This window comes from Oryctolagus cuniculus, chromosome 1 (genome assembly GCF_964237555.1).
Source record: "Oryctolagus cuniculus chromosome 1, mOryCun1.1, whole genome shotgun sequence".
Lineage (NCBI taxonomy): Eukaryota > Metazoa > Chordata > Mammalia > Lagomorpha > Leporidae > Oryctolagus > Oryctolagus cuniculus.
Genome location: NC_091432.1, coordinates 118,873,293 through 118,890,770, shown reverse-complemented (window position 1 = coordinate 118,890,770; position 17,478 = coordinate 118,873,293). Strand labels below are relative to the sequence as shown.

Sequence of the window (17,478 nt, the reverse complement as noted above, 5' to 3'; positions counted from 1 at the left end):
TTCTGCATTCCAGCTAAACCATAAACTCTTTTCCAATAAAACCTACTCCATAGAGAAGAAGGGATGGGTACACCAGGTGGGCAGATGTCAAGGGAGGGACACAGGAGACATGAAGAAGGTAGCATGATACCTCCAAAAGAGCGCAATAATCCTTCAGATTAGATCCTGAACGGAAGGAAATCTATGAAGAGACAGATAATGGAATTCAAAATAGTGATTATAAGGAAACTCAATGAGATGCAAGAAGAGTACAGATAGATCAAAGAAATAAGAAAATCAATGAGTGAAATGAATGAAAATATTACTAAGGAGATAGAACTCATTAAGAAGAACCAAATAGAAATTTTGGAGAATAGATTTTCAATCAGTGAAATAAAAAATATGATTGACAACTTTAACAGAAGAATAGATCAAGTGGAAGAAAAACGTTCTGACCTCAAGGACAAGAATTTTGAAACAACCCAATCAGACAAAAATAAAGAGAAAAGAATTAAAAAGAATGAAGAAAGTCTACATGAAATATGGGACACCATTAATGACCAAATATTCGTGTTATATGTATTCCTGAAGGAGAAGAAAAGGAAAAAGCCATTGAGAACCTACTAAATAAAATAATAGTTGAAAATTTTCCAGGTCTTGAAAGAGATGGATATCCAGATACAAGATGTACAAAGAACCACAAAGTCTTCTTCAAGGCATATTGTTGTCAAATTGTCAAAATTAAAGGAAAGAATCCTAAGGACAGTAAGAGAAAAGCATCAAGTTACATATAAGGGAAAACCAACTAGGTTAACATCAACTTCTCAGCAGTAACCCTACAGTGGGTGATATAGCTAAAGTCTTAAAAGAAGAAACTGCCAACCAAGAATATTATTTACAGCAAAGCTATCCTTTAAAAGTGAAGGAGAAATGAAATATTTTCCAGATAACCAAAAACATAATTCACCACCAGCAGCATTACAAGACATTTTGAAGGGTGGTTCTGCATTGGAAGTAAACATGAAAACACATGTCACCACAAAAATCACTAATAGAACAGGTAAAATCATTATCCAATCAACAAAATGGCAAGTCTTAGTTCTTATCTATCAATACTAACCTTGAATGTAAATGGATTAAATTCACCAACCAAAAGACTTAGGTTGGCTGAGTGGATTAAAAACCACGACCCCACTATTTGCTGTCTACAAGAAACTCACATCATAAACAAAAATACACACAGATTGAAAGTGAAGAGATGGAAAAAGATATACTAAGCAAATGGAAATCAAAGGCGAGCAGGCATAGCTATACTGATATCAGATGAAACATTCTTTAAATCAAAGACTATAAAAAAAGACAAAGAAGGACATTACATTTTGACAAAAGGTTCTACTCAGCAAGAAGACAAGGCAATCATAAATATATATGGACCCAAAATAAGACCACCCTATATATATAGCAAATACTATTAAACCTAAAGAGAAGGGGCTGGCACTGTGGTGTAGCAGGTAAGGCTGCCCCCTGCAGTGCTGGAATTCCCATATGGGCACCGGTTCAGGTCCCGGCTGCTCCACTTCTGGTCCAGCTCTCTGCTATGGCCTGGGAAAGCAGTACCAGATGCCCCAAGTCCTTGGGGCCCTACACCCAGATAGAAGACCTGGAAGAAGCTCCTGGCTCTGGCTTCACATCAGCACACCTCCAGCCATTGCAGCCAATTGGGGAGTGAACCAGCAGATGGAAGACCTTTCTCTCTCTCTTTGCCTCTCCTTCTCTCTGTGTGTTAACTCTGACTTTCAAATAAATAAATAAATAAATCTCTAAAAAAAGAAATAAAAACCTAAAGGGAGAGATAGACTCCAATATGATAAAAGGTAGTAACTGTAACACCCTGCTCTCATCAATTGACAAGTTATACAGATATAAATTCAATAAAGATACATTGGAGTGAAAATATACTATTGAGCAAATGAACCTAACAGACATTTACAGGACGTTTCACCCAACAGCTACAGAATACACATTCTTCTCATCATCACATGGAACATTTTCTAGATTAGACCACATATAAGGCCACAAATCAAGTCTCAGCAAATTTTAAAAGGTTGAAATCATACCATGTATCTTCTCAGATCATAAAGGAATAAAACTAGAAATCAACAACTCTCAAAATTTAGAACAACTACTCTCTTTGGTTTACTCAAATATCAAATCCGGAACTATCTGATTTCTGCAAAGAAAGATGTGCAGATCTCTTCTCTAGGGAGGGAGGGAGGGGCAAGCAGAGCCTGCCCACTGGTATTTAGGACGTTGGGAAGAGAAGAGGACAGCAGAGATCACTGTTAGATACTCAGACTTCCATGGAATCTTGCAGTTGTCAGCATGCCACCCCATCCCCACTCCTAACCCCTGTACCTGTGCTCCCTGCACTAAACCTCTTACCAAAGAACAGATCTCCTGTCTCCCAAGGAGGTAGGGGTGGGGTTTTTACCTAGATATTTGAAATTGGGATAGCTGGAAACTGGATATCTGGATCTGAACTCAGGAGAAAGGGAAGAGCTGCAGGTCTTAATTCCTCCTATATAGACTTTTTTTTAGAAAAAATTGATTGATTGATTTGAAAGGCAGAGAGAGAAAGAGAGAGAAAGAGGAAAAGTCCTCCATTCATTGATTCACTCCCCAAATGGTTGCAATAGCCAGAGCTGGGCCGATCTGAAGCCAGGAGCCAGGAGCTTCTTCTGGGTCTCCCATGTGGGTACAGAGACCCAAGGATTTGGGTAATCTTCTACTGCTTTCCCAAGCCATAGAAGAGAGCTGGATCAGAAGTGGAGCAGCTGGGACTTGAACTGGCACCCATATGGGATACCAGCAGTGCAGGCGGCGGCTTTACCCTCTAAGCCACAGTGCCGGCCCCTCTTATATAAACTTTTAAGAAATCTTGGTTTCTTTTTTTAAAAAATATTTTATTTTATTTATTTGACAGGTAGAGTTACAGACAATGAGAGGAAGAGACAGAGAGAAAGGTCTGTATCCGTTGGTTCACTCACAAACGGCGGCGACAGCTGGAGCTCGGCCGATTTGAAGCCAGGAGCCAGGAGCTTCCTCCAGGTCTCCCACACGGGTGCAGGCGCCCAAGGCTTTCCCAGGCCATCAGCAGAGAGCTGGGTTGGAAGGGGAGAAGCTGGGACTAGAACTGGCACCCATATGGGATGCCAGCACCGCAGGAGGAGGATTAACCTCCTGTGCCACAGCACCAGCCCCGAAAACTTGGTTTCTTAAAAAAAAAAATTGTTCTTTTCAAGGCAGAGAGGCAGAGACTGAGACTCACAGGGAGAGAGTTTCTATCCACCTGTCACTTCCTAAATGTCTGATAAAGTCAGGGCTGGGCTAGAAATTCCAACCTGGTCTCCCACGTGGGTGGTAGGAACACAACTACTTAAACCATCACCTGCTAACTCCCAGGATAACATTAACAAGAGGCTGGATCAGAAGCCAAGTAGCCAGGATTCCTATTCCAGTGGCTTGTGCTACTGCATCAAATGCCTGGCCCCTCCTAAGCAATGTTTATTGCATCAACTCACACCTTATTCTGATAGTAATGGGAGATATAAGCTGACTCTTGCCACTATCTCCCTCTATAGGTAGTTAGGTTTTACATCCTGCTCTGCTAAATCAGTTCCCTCTGTTCTATCCCTTCAATGTGGTCAATGCAATTTAAGGCTAATAGATATATTCTAGTTTCATGAAAAAATAAATGTAGCTTCACAACACTAATATCTTAATGTTCACCCATTCTGCCCTTCCCTTTCCAAGGCTAAGATTATAATCATTCATTCCCAGAAATGCATCTTGTATTAGTTTCTAGTTTAAGACAATGAATATGTTGGCCTCTCATATAACAAATACCAAGCACATTCATTGAGAGGAAGAAACACAGATCCCCCTTCTAAAGGAAAGGTATGCTGAAGGCAATAGAGACAAATAGGGAGCTATTTATTCCAGTAATTTAAAAGAAGATGAGAACCTGAATCTGAGAGCTGGTAAACTGAAAAACTAGTTAGAGGTAAAACGTAAGGTGTGAAGGGCAAGAGAGGAGTGCAGGGCAGCACCCAGGATCCTGGTTCTAGTGTCTGAGATGATGACAGTAACAGTTATCAAGCTAAAGGTCCCAGGAACACAGCTGGGATGCAAATGATGAATATGATGTTACAAACATTGAGTCTGAGATATCGAGAATATCCAGATAGGAACGTCCATCTAGTAACACAATATATGACTCTAAGCTAAGGAGAGAGGGGTCTAATACCAGATTGGAATTATTGGAGAGTCTTCAATTCATAGATGGTGATTGACAAGGATAAGATTTCCCAGGGAGGGGACTTGTCGCTCCCCGTCTTCGTGGAGGAACGACACAGGACCCTGCGCTGTTCTTTTGTCTGCTCGGCCCTCCCCGGGTTTGCTGCTGGTTCTTCCCGGGTTGGCTACCATCCCTTCCACCTCCGTGGAAGGGCGGTTCCCCCTAGCCACTTTCCCCACTTCCACGGGGGAGCGGCACACCGCCAGCCGGCCGGCTCTCTCGGGGGCTGCACAGGTGTTCCTTCAGATGTTCCCCTTAGATGTTCCTGGTGCATGCCGTCTCTCTCCTCCTTTATAGTCCTTTTCCACCAATCCCAACTCTGCTACCCACACGCCGAGTACGCTGCTCTCCTCCAATCAGGAGCAGGTCCTACAGTTTATTGGTTGAACTGGAGGCAGCTGCGTAGAAGCTGTTTCTCCCTTCTCAGCGCCATATTGTGGGAGAGCAGATGCATAGAATAAGTCTTAATTCCAGTAACTTAGTCTAGTCCGGGTTGCTCCCCACAGGGGCTGGCACTGTAGCGTAGTGGGGAAAGCTACCGCCTGCAGTGCCAGCATCTCATATGGGTGCTGGTTTGAGTCCTGGCTGCTCCACTTCTGATCGAGCTCTCTGCTATGGCCTGGGAAAGCGGAAGATGGCCCAAGTCCTTGGACCCCTATACCTGTGTGGGAGACCTGGCGGAAACTCCTGGCTCCTGACTTCGGATCGGCGCATCTCCGGCCTGTGTCTGTCTCTCTCTCTCTCTTTCTCTCTCTGCCTCTCCTTCTCTCTCTGTGTAACTCTTTCAAATAAACAAATAAATCTTTAATTGAAAAAAAAAAAAGAGATTTCCTAGGGAGTGTGTGAAGGGTTAAGAGTTCTCATCAGGAAGATGAGAAGGAGAAGTACATTGTGGGGCCGGTGCTGTGGCGCAGTGGGTTGAAGCCCTCACCTGAAGTTCTGGCATCCCATATGGGCTCCAGTTCGGGTCCGGGCTGTTCCTCTTCCGATCCAGCTCTCTGCTATGGCCTGGGATAGCAATGGAAGATGGCCCAAGTCTTTGAGCTCCTGCACTCACGTGGGAGACCCGGAGGAAGCTCCTGGCTCCTGGCTTCAGATTGGCACAGCTCTGGCTGTTGCAGCCATCTGAGGGAGTGAACCAGCAAATGGAAGACCTCTCTCTCTCTCCTTTCTCTGCCTCTGCCCCTCTGTAACTCTGCTTTTTAAATAAATAAATAAATCCTTTAAAAATAATAAAGTAAACTGAAGGAGGCATGACATGTCTCATCTCCCACGTGTTTATTACTATCCCCCGGACTCATTGACTGGCTCATCCTTCCTTTGGCCCTCAGTAGTGGTCTTAGCACGTGAGTCTAAATGACCTTTCAACTCCGCTCTCTAGAGTTAGTTGTCTCTATTTCTGTGCAACAACTATAAATTCCCATGACAGGACTCCATTAGACTCAGTTCATCTTTTTGAACCAGGCCACAAAAATCACAAGGGCTGAGCTGACTGATTCTTTGGTTCATTTAGGGGCATTAGAAGCTGGAATATGGAAGAGATTAGTAGAGGAAGGAGGTAGGGGCTGGAATGCCTCTGGATGCCTTAGCTCAGAACACTTCAAGTCCCAGTGAATACTCTGGAACTACTGTCTTCTTATACACAGTGGACTCAGGGGCTGATCTGGGTGTGAAGTGCTAGACTGCTGGGCACAGGGAGAAAGTTTCCAAGCCAGAACCCAGGGAAAGCCAGACCAGGTGGGACTGCAACCCAGTCTTCTAAAGCCAACCTCAGTCTGGAGAAAACCCAGAGATGAGGTAGGGAAGTCCTAAAATTCTGATAATTGTACCACTAGGCTTTAAACAGCTGGTAGGTTGTATAGATAGCAGTTCTCCTTTCCTGCTTCAACCCAAGAAAGTCTGATCCAATGTGATCCCGTAGCTGTTTCTCCAAATTTAGTCCCCATGGAAAAAAGCATGTGCTTTCATGATTCTGTCTATAATAGAAAGCCCAGCCAGACGCTGCAAAATCCTAGTTGTTTTCTTTAAAGGTTGGGAGTCCTCTTTTAATGTTTATTTACTTATTTTTTATTCAGCGAGCAGAGAGAGAGAGATCAATCTAGCATCTGCTGGTTCACTCCCCAAATCCTTGCAATATCCAGGGCTGGGCCAGGAGCCAGGTGCCCAATACTCAACCCACATTGGTGGCATAAACTCAACTACTTGAGCTCCAACTACCTGGTGACAGGGGCCCAACTACTGGCTCCCTCCCAAGGGATGCATCAGCAGGAAACTGGAATAGGAAGCAGACCAGGGTCTCAAACCCAAGTGGCATCCTAACTGCTGTACCAAGTAGCCCACCCCCCACCCAACACACACTGCCTGAAATCCTAGTTTCATCCTCCAACTCAGTCAAGTAGGGAAGGACCCTGGTGATCCTGCTTGCTTCAGCTGACCCAGAGCCTTAAGCATGGCCACACTAGGGACTCCTTACAGAGTCTTCTTCACGAGGCAGAAAGAGACCCAGAAAAGGCAATTCATTCATTCAGGGAAAATCTATTAAGAACTCATATGGGTGCCAGCGTGTGGCACAGCAGGTTAAAGCCCCAGCCTGCAGTGTAGGCATCCCATATGGGCACTGGATAAAGCCCCACCTGCTTTACTTCCAATCCAGCTCTCTGCCATGGCTTTGGAAAGCAGCAGAGGATGCCCCAAGTCCTTGGGCCTCTGCACCCCTGTGGGAGACCTGGAAGAAGCTCCTGGCTCCTGGCTTCAGATCAGCTCAGCTCCAGTCATGCAGCCATTTGGGGAGTGAACCAGTGGATGGAAGAACTCTCTAACTCTCTCTCTCTCTCTCTCTGTCTACTTTTCTCTCTGTAAAATTTGCCTTTCAAATTAATAAAATAAATCTTTTTTAAAAAAAAGTATACTACAAAGCTATGTTGGTAAAACCAGCATGGTACTTGTATTAAAAAAAAGAAACAAAAAGAACCTATTATGGGGCCTGGCACTGAGGCGTAATAGGCTAAGCCTCTGCCTGTGGCACCAGCATCCCATATGGGCGGCAGTTCATGTCTGAGCTGTTTTACTTCCGATCCAGCTCTCTGCTTATAATCTGGGAAAGCAGTAGAAGATGGCCCAAGTCCTTGGGCCCCTGCACCTGCATAAGAGACCCAAAAGAAGCTCCTGGTTCCTGGCTTCAGATCGGCCCAGCTCCGGCCACGGTGGCCACCTGAGGAGTGAACCAGTGGATGGAAGACCTTTCTCTCTCTCTCCCTTTCTCTGTCTGTAACTCTACCTCTCAAATAAAAATAAAAATCTTAAAAAAAAAAAAAAAACGGGGCTGGCACTGTGGCGCAGTGGGTTAATGCCCTGGCCTGAAGTGCCAGCATCCCCTTTGGGCGCTGGTTCAAGACCCAGCTGCTCCACAATAGTAGAAGATGGCCCAAGTCCTTGGGCTCCTGCACCCATGTGGGAGACCCAGAAGAAGCTCCTGGCTTTGGATCGGTACAGCTCTGGCTGTTGTGGCCAAATTGGGGAGTGAACCGGTGGATGGAAGACCTGACTCTCTCTCTCTGCATCTCCTCTCTCTGTGTACTCTGGCTTTCAAATATAAATAAATCTTAAAAAAAAAAAAAAACTATTATGTAACAATCAGTGTTGCTGGGCATTGAGGCTACAATGGTGATCAAGATAAATAGAGTCCCACCATTCAAGAAGTTTGGAGTCCAGTGGGGGAAACTAACATTAAGCAAATAATTATAACAGGGAAGATAGACATAGTCTAGATGCACCATCAGTGGTACATGTAACAAGGTGGGTTAAGGGAGCGAGTCAGGGAAGATGCAGGAGACGGGAGCTGAGGATCTCTGCCAACCAACGCTCCAAGAGTTCTGGACTTCCAACAGGTGGATGCCTCTCGGCAGCCATCTTCTCACTTTGCTCCGTGATGAAATGACTGCTCAAGACACTACCCCTGTTCATCCCTTTACTTTGCCTGCATCTGTGTAAACTCTCTGCACTTACCTATTTGAGTTTGTCAACTGTTTCCTGCCAAAACCATGATCGATCTAACCCCATAGGAAGACACTATTCACAGAAGTTGGCAGAGTTAAGGAAACAAAATAAAAGGAAATCAGAATATGCAGGTTTCAGCAACAGTAACAAATGGTTATTAACCCCAGGACAGAGAGGCAAGGATGAAAAACACATTACCAGAGCCTAGTTAAAAGCTGAAGCCTTGGAAGGGAGGACAAACAACAGGAGCTTTGCCATGTAAAGACCCAGCCTCTCCCTTTCTCCCTCTCCTGCCCTCTGTCACTTCCCCTCCAGTCTTCCGTTGGCCAAACCCAACCTGAAGGCAGATCCAACCAGCACTCAGGTGATCAAGTCAACAGAGGGAACCTTCTGGACTACAGATCAGGGCCAAGAAAAACTGATTTAGAGAGCCAAACAGAAAATAACCAGCTAATCATACCTAGTTAAAGGGCCAAGGATACTTTTTAAAAAGACATCTTAAACTTTATTACAAAGTACACAAATTATTTTGGTAATACGCTTTTGGTTTTAAGATGGGGCAGATTAACCCAATACACTTTCTTACACATAGAAAATACCCATTAGTCTTCACTAGTGGAATTGGCATTGGTTATTATGGGTTGGCCTGGCTGAAAAGATTACATGAGGACCTTAGCATTGTGAGGAAACATGGGTTGTCTCTGAGGTTCTAGAATTCTGCTCACAGTTGTAGAATTCTGCTCAGTTTCTTCATAGCTCTTGGGTGCCCTACACTAGGGTCCCTCTCTCCCTAAATCCAGATGAACAAGTTTATCTTACTTATGGGTCTTTATCTGCTTGGATCCGCCAGAGGTGAGTCCTCTACTACCTAGGCTCTGGGTGATATGTAAGGGACTTTAAGGTGTTTCAGTCCTTGAAGAAGGAAGACAGAGCTCTTAGCTACTCACACCAAGCTGACTCAGAATCAAGAGTAACTGAACAAGCCCAACTCGGAAAGGTTCCAAACCAGCTGATTTCTCCTAGTTAGAGTTTTATGGTCGGAGGGGACCACTGGCCTGGCACAGCTCTGGTTCTACCCCTCTAGCCATGCCACATTCATATCTGATGCTCTGTGAGACAGGAGGATAGGCCTATGGGTTCAGGAGAAGTACAGTGAAGATTTATCCCTCCATCTATGTGTAAGAGATCCTGCGCAGGTAATGCGCCAAGGAAAGATGAGAGATGAGGGTGTGATGTGTCCAGAAAGCTATCTCAGAACACAGCAGGGCTTAGGTCAGAGACTTTATAAGCCTTGGCATGGCTGTGTTCCACCCACCCAGTTGTCTGCATCTCCTCTCTCAGAATTTCTTAACCGTACGGGCTGTGTTCCCTCCTGAATCCTGCAGGAGACAGAGAAGGCATGAGCTCTGAACTATTGGTGAAATCTCAGAGACTTAGCTGCTTGCTTTGTTAGACTGAAAAGTTGGCTCAGAAACATACACAGCCACCAGATGGCAGTATGTGTCAGTCACATGGTAAAGCAGTGAACTTAAGAACCAGTAAGAAATTCACATGCTTTTTCAAACCTCCTTTGTATATCAGAAACAACTCCTTGTTAAAACTTTAGTTAACTGCTGAATAACCAGTCAAGCAGATATTTATGTAACAAGCTTTTAGTTTTGCAATTCCTAGTGTAAAATGAGGGGAGAGAAAACAAAACTAATTTGGTCCTATTTGGTCCTTAGATAATAATGTACAAGGTACTCCACAATTTATTTTCTAGAACACTTGAAAACTCCATGAAGTTGGTGTTAGTAGTATGTCACGAGGAATCTCAACTCAAAGACGTTAACCCAATAATTTTTTGATCTTAATAATTTATAGCAACTCTGCTTTCCCCAACCTGTATGGACTGTGGGCTGAATATGAGAAAGAACTCGACCTTATCAAATAAAATAATCCCTTCTGATAATTCTTGTGGGCTCATTAGGTATTTGTCATCTTCTATAGTTTATTCTGTACAAAGTTTAAAATCTTCCACCCTCAATTTAGACTAAAATTACTCAGCCATTGGAAACTAACTGCTTTCTGCTCACTCTTCTTGCCTTTCACTCATTGAGGACCTGGAGGGAGGGTTGTGGGAGAATGAAGTGACATGAGCGACAGTGCATGGACTTTCTGGTGCTAGCAGGGAGGCAAGTTCATTTTCCTTCGGGCACTTTTGGTTCAAGACTGAGTGATCCAACTGTGCAGTTAATATTACGTATCTTCAAACTCTTCCTCCAATCCCAGAGGTGGTCTCTGTCCCCCATGGTCTCTTGGAGCACTTAGTTGACTTCCCCTGGCATCTGTACTATCTTCGGGTACCTGATCTAGACCCACAGGAAACCTAGGTGTGCTGAACTAGCCTCTCTCTAAAGAAAAATAGTCTTTAATTCTCTCCCTCATCTCTGCCATCTCTTTTCTTTCCTTCTCCATCCCAGGAGCATCAGGTCAGCCTGATGAGCCTCCTGGCTCTATGGACCATCAGTCTTCGATTCATCAACTTTCAGGTGAATACTTCCCACTTGGAAACCCTTCTGATGCCGAGGCTTTATATGAGACATCAGGCGAGAACGCGTTAATTGAGCATGGTTCCAGTGAGCATGGCACAAGTGAGCACACTTCTGGTGACCAGCCTTCAGGAGACCAGCCCTCAGGTGAAAAATCTGCAGCAGAAAAGCCTTCGGGTGAACACACTTCAACTGAACAGCCTTCAGGTGAACACGGTTCGGGTGAACAGGCCGTCACTTCAGGTGAACACACTTCAGGTGAACCGTCCGCTGCTCCAGGTGAACATGGTTCGGGTGAACAGTCCGCGGCTTCAGGTGAACGTGGTTCGGGTGAACAGGCCGTCACTTCAGGTGAACACGCCTCAGATGAACAGGCTGCTGCTTCAGGTGAACACGGTTCGGGTGAACAAGCCGCCACTTCAGCTGAACATGGTTCGGGTGAACAGGCCGTCACTTCAGGTGAACATGGTTCGGGTGAACAGGCCGCCACTTCAGGTGAACACGGTTCAGGTGAACAGGCCGTCGTCACTTCAGGTGAACACGGTTCGGGTGAACAGGCTGCTGCTTCGGGTGAACAGGCTTCAGCTGAAAAGCCCACGATGGAACAGCCTTCAAGTGCACCAAGTGCAAGCACATCCTCAGGTGAGCCACAGTTGGGCCAGAGCCAGTCCTTGTCTTCAGGTGGCAAGTGCGGACAGTCAGAAAAAACAATTTTAGGTCAATGGCACAGGAGAAAGAGCTGGTAATACTTCCCAAGCAGTTCTCCCACAGGTGTCTGCACGCTGATGCCAGGAGGCATGCTCCAGGTTTTAGGTGGTGTTGCAGGCTAAACAGTTTGGAGGAAGGCCTCTCTCTAAGAAAACTAGCTCAAAGCCAAAATGCCAGTAGTGCCTCCAACTCCACTTCCCACAAGAAATTAGGAATACATATGCCCATGACCCCCCTGGAAGGGGCTCAGGGACGGGCAGAGTTCTGAAGACTAACCTTTGTTAGCTTTCATCTAAACCTGCCTGCCTCAGACTGTGTGAAGACGCTATCTGTAGACCCCACAGAGTTCTAGCACTGCAGCTGGTGGTTCTTTCTTTATCTTTTCTTTTTTGAACACATGAAGCATGCAGATGGTTTTGCCTGTTACATCCAGAAATAAGTTCCCAGGACAATTGCAGTCTTCTGGCTCTTACTTAAAAAATGGTATTCGAGAAAGGAAAACAAGACCCAAGTTTGATGCCTCAGTTATTACTAGACATAAATGCTTCATCTTTCACCTGGTTACACAGCACTTTTATTATAATTTTTCAGATGACAGAACTGAGGCTAAAGTCATATTCCAAATGTCACGTGCATAGGAAGTGGTAGATCTTGGATATAAACCTAGCTCTTTCTAAAGCCCATATTCTTTCTACTTCTCTATGTTCCCTGAGCTAGATTAGCAGTTGAGATAGTAAATGAGGCAATATAGAAGCATTTTACAGAGAATAGCTCCAGTAACCTTCAATAGGTCAATTTGAGTATGGAGAGTATTGCACACTTGTTACAGGGTTTGCAGAGCTAGAACATTCAAACATAGCTTACTAATTAGTCAAATTTGACTCTTTAAAGTGTTTGTGCCTTGTGGGTAGGAGTATGAAAGGGAGCCAGTCACACAATACATTGTTCCTATTAAGTGTCGGACATGACAGAATCATAGATGTCTAGGAAGCCATTGGGGTATGGATTAGAGTAAGTCAGTATTAGACAAATTCGAGATTCATCAGCAATGACAGCCATAGGTAGACAAAGCAGTGAGAATAAGGAGTTTCCCTGACACCAAAAAAGAATATGCACTAAGAGACACAGGGTCTCAGGTCCCCAACAAGGATCAAGAAATGAATGTCTTGGATCCAGGCTATCTGCTATTCTTCATGCCTCCCCAGATGTGTGACTCACACCTGGCCCATACAGAAATGTCATCAGGCATATCTTAAATTTTTCAGGTGCAGTAAATTGCCACACGTGTGCTTTCATGAATGATCAAGGAAAATGTCTTCGTGGAGAGGGAGTCTGCACCATTGAGAATTCCCAGCAGTGTATGCTAAAGAAGATCTTTGAAGGTATGTGGGGACTTCATGAGGCAATTTTTTGTCAAAGAATACATCAAGCAACTTAAGAACTGCTAGGGGGCAGCAGCATGGCAGGGCCTAAGGAGGGATCAAGGGACTTGGAGAATCACTCTTATCTTTCAGAGATTAAAAGCAGAATCCTATCAGCACAGCTCCAGCCCTTGCAGCCATCTGGGGAGTGAACCAGTGGATGGAAGACCTCTCTCTCTGTCTCTACCTCTCTCTGTAACTCTTTCAAATAAAGTAAATCTTAAAAAAAAAAAAAAAGAGTAGACTCTTAGGTACTTATGGAAAAGTAGAGGCCCTTCCCAGCAGGTCTAAGATTTTCTGAAAGGAGGCTAGGAGACTGGCTCTCTCTTCTCCTTAATGAAACATGTGACTTGCCTTTTGAGGCACTGAGACCTTGACTGTAAGCTCAGGACTGTTTCTTTTTTTTTTTTTTTTTTTTTTTTGACAGGCAGAGTGGACAGTGAGAGAGAGAGACAGAGAGAAAGGTCTTCCTTTGCCGTTGGTTCACCCTCCAATGGCCGCCGCGGCCGGCGTGCTGCGGCCAGCGCACCGCGCTGATCCGATGGCAGGAGCCAGGAGCCAGGTGCTTATTCAGGACTGTTTCTATCTTGTTCTTCATGCCTATATGTTCCTAGCACCTAGCACAATGTCCATGAATTTAGTAAATATTGGATGAATAAATATTGAATGACATTGAATAAAGTAATAAACAATGGTAACAAATCTATACTCACAGGTGGTCAGACTTGTCTGTGTATATTCCTATACTTCTCTACCCTTACACTCCTCATTTCTACCATAAGACATCTTGGGTGGTGGTGGTGGTGGGGGGTGTTTGGAGTAGTGGTTAAGACACTGCTTGGCAGCAGAAGATGGCCTAAGTTCTTGGGCCCCTACCTCCCATATGGGAGACCAGGATGGGGTTTCTGGCTCCAGCTTTCAGACTGACCTACCCCCAGGTGTTGTAGCCAGATGAAGATCTGTGTGTGTGTGTGTGTGTGTGTGTGTGTGTCTCCCTCTCTCTCTCTAACTCTGCCTTTCAAAGAAATAAATCTTTAGGGTAGCCACTATGCCACAGCATAAGCTGTCAACTGCAATGCCAATCTCCCACTTTGACTCCAGCACTACACTTCAAATCCAGCTTCCTGCTAATGTACCTGGGAAAGCAGTGGAAGATGGCTCAAATACTTGAGCCCCTGCCACCCATGTGGAAGACCCAGATGGAGTTCCAGGCTCCTGGCTTCTTGGCTGGCCCAGCCCCCACCGGTATAGCCATTTGGGGAATGAATTAACAGATGGAAGATCTGTGTGTGTATGTGTGTTCCTCTCTCTCTGTTACTTTCAAATAAGTAATAATAATAAAAAAAAGATACTTCTTGGGATGCACACATCTGATACTAGAGTGCCTGGGTTAGAACCCCAGCTCCACTCTAATTCCAGCTTCCTGCTAATGCACACCCTGGGAGCCAGCAGATGATGATGGCACAAGTACCTGGGTCCCTGCCACCTGAATGGCAGACCTGGATTGGGTTCCAGGCTCTTGGCTTCAGCCTAATCCAGCTCTGGCTATCCAGGCATTTGGAGAATGCGCCAGAAGATAGAAGATCTCTCTCTCTCTCTCTCTCTCTCTCTCTCTCTTTCTTTCTCTCTGCCTTTCAAATAAATATTTCAAAACTTAAAAATAAGAAAGTAAGAGATGTCAGTTACTTTCATCCCATGAACCACACTGCCTGACCCTCCTTGTAGTTGATGGTCTCTTGTTTGAAATGCAATCTTCCAGTCTGCAAACAGCAACATTGGCCTTCTCCTCCCCTCAGACTCCAGGTTGCTGATTGTAGATCTTGGGATTTAACCTCCACAATATGTGTGAGCCAATCCCTATAGCCTTTCTCTCTCCCTCTCTGCATTTATATGTTGGCATAATAACACATATAACATGTATATTTATAGTCACTCTAAGAGAGCAGTAAAACTTATAGTGTGTTGACTGTGTAAGCCAGTCACATAGCCATTTACTGTCATCAAGGATTATGCATTGTAAAAAAATGTAATCATGCTCACATTTCTACATGTGTGCCTTCACTCATCCACCATCATCTAATAAATACAAATGTCACATACCATGAATTCTTACAGAAGGATTAATCAAACACAGACTGTGTAAATAGATTATGGTCTAAAATAAGATAGGTGAAATAATATCACAGAGGATAAAATGGTGTCATAAGAAAGCACACATAAAGCTCTGGGAGTTTAGGGGAAGGCAAGATGTGAGGTGCAGGAAGGTCTGTGGAGGAAGTGGTATTTGGACAAGGTTTTGAGGGAACTCAGCATTGTGATGCAGTGGGTTAAGCTGCTGCTTGCCATGCCAGCATTCCATACTGGAACGGCAGTTCAGGTCCCAGGTATTCTGCTTCTGATCCAGCTTCCTGCTGATATGCCTGGGAAGCCAGCAGAAAATGGCCCAAGTACATGGACCTCTGCCACCTATGTGGAGACCCAGAGCTCCTGGCTCCTGGCTTTAGCCTGGTCAAGCCTTGGTGGTTGCAGCCATTTGGGGAGTGAACCAGCTGATGGAAGACACCTCTCTCTCTCTCTCTCTCTCTCTCTCTCTCTCCCCCCCCCTCAGCCCCCTCCCTCCTCCTCCCTCCCTTCCACCCTTCTTCCCCATCTCTCTGTTGTTCCGCCTTTCGAATGAACAAATAATCTTTTAAAACAGAAAGAAAGGCTTTGGGGGATATTTACAGATTGGTAAGTGGCTGCACCCTGCGCAGCTTTTTAAAAATCCTAATGCTCTGGCTGCATCAAAACAATCAGGATCTCTGGGAATGGAATTCAGGCATCAACTGACAGAGGTTTCGAGAAGGTGGTACACACAATATACAAGGAAAACAAGGCAGTTTGAAGAGGAAGCCAATGAGTTTCATTTTGGAAACAGTTTAGATGTCCTTAGCACCATGGAGATGACATTCAGTTAGTTGGAAATGGGAGAATTGAACTTGAGAGGACAGAGTAAATATCCCCAGAGGAGTAGACAGAATACTGGGAAAGATCATGACAGAGACAGAGTCAAGAAAAGAAAGAGGGTGCAGTCAACAGCACCATGTGCGTGGCCAAGAAGAGTCCCGAGAAAGGGCACAGAATTCGATGGGTGGACCTAAAGTGACCTTTGAGAGGCAACTTTCAGCACAGTGGGGTGTCGATTCAGAGTACTGCGGGCCAATGTGTGAATGGGAAGGAAGTTAAGGTGAGGGTAGCCAGCTCTGGAGAGGTAAGGGGGGAGAGTAGGACAGTAGCATAGTCCAAGAGTATTTTTGAGTTTGAAGGAACTTGAACATGTTTATAAATGAAAATGGAGACCGTGGAGAAGAAGACATTAAAGAAAGGAATGGGAAACCCATGGGAGAAAGGTCCTAGAGGAGGCAGACAGAGGGGAAGTGGAGGAAGAATACCTAAGTGGAGGTCTTGGCCATCCCTGCGTGGAGACATGGGGACTATGGATAAAGGCTACAGTTGCAGGAGGAAGCCTTCTGCTCACACAGTCTGTCTCTTCTTCTTTCAGGTGGAAAACTCCAATTCATGGTTCAAGGGTGTGAGAACTTGTGCCCATCTATGAACCTCTTCTCCCACGGAACCAGGATGCAAATTGTATGCTGCCGGAATCAATCTTTCTGCAACAAGGTCTAGAAGCCTATGCCCTTGTTGCTTGCTCTGACTCAGGCAGCACAAGGCCTTCATCGCCCTAGTCAGCTCATTTATATTTTGTTTCTTCCTCAGTCAACAGATAATCACATCTCTCTCTGCCTGAGCATCAGACAGGATGGTTCCAAATACCTTTCCTTTCCCATTCTTCTCTGTCCTGTCTTCCCTGCTCCCCCTCTCACAATACTGGATTTACTTTTTAAATAAATTCTACATGATTAAGGAACCACAGGCTCCAGAAAGACTTATTCGCATCAGTTCAACAGCAGGGTCAGCCTGAGCTTCCTTCCACCCCACACACTAAAATGGGTGCATTTTGTTACCATTCTACAGTTGTGAGAGTGAAGTGGTCACCTAGGACAGCAACAGCAACAAAAGAGGAGTGCACGGTATGTATTATCTTTTACAATGCTTACACAACGTCGTAAGTATTTTTCTCTGACACCTCCTTCCCCTTGTCTTACAGTATTTCCCCTCCCACTTATTATGATATGCAAACCTCAACCCTTCCTTGGCTCATGAGTTTTTACTCGTTAATAGTCTACAACATAATGATAATAAAATTATTTCACTTTACTTATTTGCTACATAAATACCCAGCAGTTCCTGGAGATTAAGTCTCTTTCATGTATGTTACCGGATCATCTGCGCAGCATAGAGGAATATTAAGTGGAAATAATAAACGGTCTCTCACCTTAAGGCGTTTTCACATATGATGATCCCATTGGATCTTCAGAAAAGAGCTCTGATGGGTAGCTAGAAAAGACAACATTATCCTTATTTTATAAATAAGGAAATGTGACAC

At 44.8% G+C, this 17,478-nt stretch overlaps 1 protein-coding gene across 2 annotated transcripts; it reads left to right on the top strand.

Moving 5' to 3' along the window:
* The first annotated feature begins 9,055 nt into the window (after positions 1-9,055).
* ACRV1 (acrosomal vesicle protein 1) lies at positions 9,056-16,899 on the top strand. 2 transcript variants are annotated; one of them, XM_070078296.1, is made up of 4 exons: positions 9,056-9,184; positions 10,864-11,505; positions 12,837-12,953; positions 16,534-16,899. In XM_070078296.1, exons 1-4 carry the CDS (start codon positions 9,133-9,135, stop codon positions 16,656-16,658), a joined length of 936 nt encoding a protein of 311 aa, XP_069934397.1. In that variant the 5' UTR covers positions 9,056-9,132; the 3' UTR covers positions 16,659-16,899.
* Positions 16,900-17,478: the final 579 nt, after the last annotated feature.

What these genes read in the sequence shown, in the direction of transcription:
- ACRV1 (XM_070078296.1), top strand. Translation starts at nt 9,133, where the DNA reads ATGAACAAGTTTATCTTACTTATGGGTCTTTATCTGCTTGGATCCGCC. An exon ending in TCTGCTTGGATCCGCCAGAG is followed by an intron (nt 9,185 to 10,863) that starts GTGAGTCCTCTA and finishes ATCAACTTTCAG; the next exon opens with GTGAATACTTCCCACTTGGA. An exon ending in AAGTGCAAGCACATCCTCAG is followed by an intron (nt 11,506 to 12,836) that starts GTGAGCCACAGT and finishes TAAATTTTTCAG; the next exon opens with GTGCAGTAAATTGCCACACG.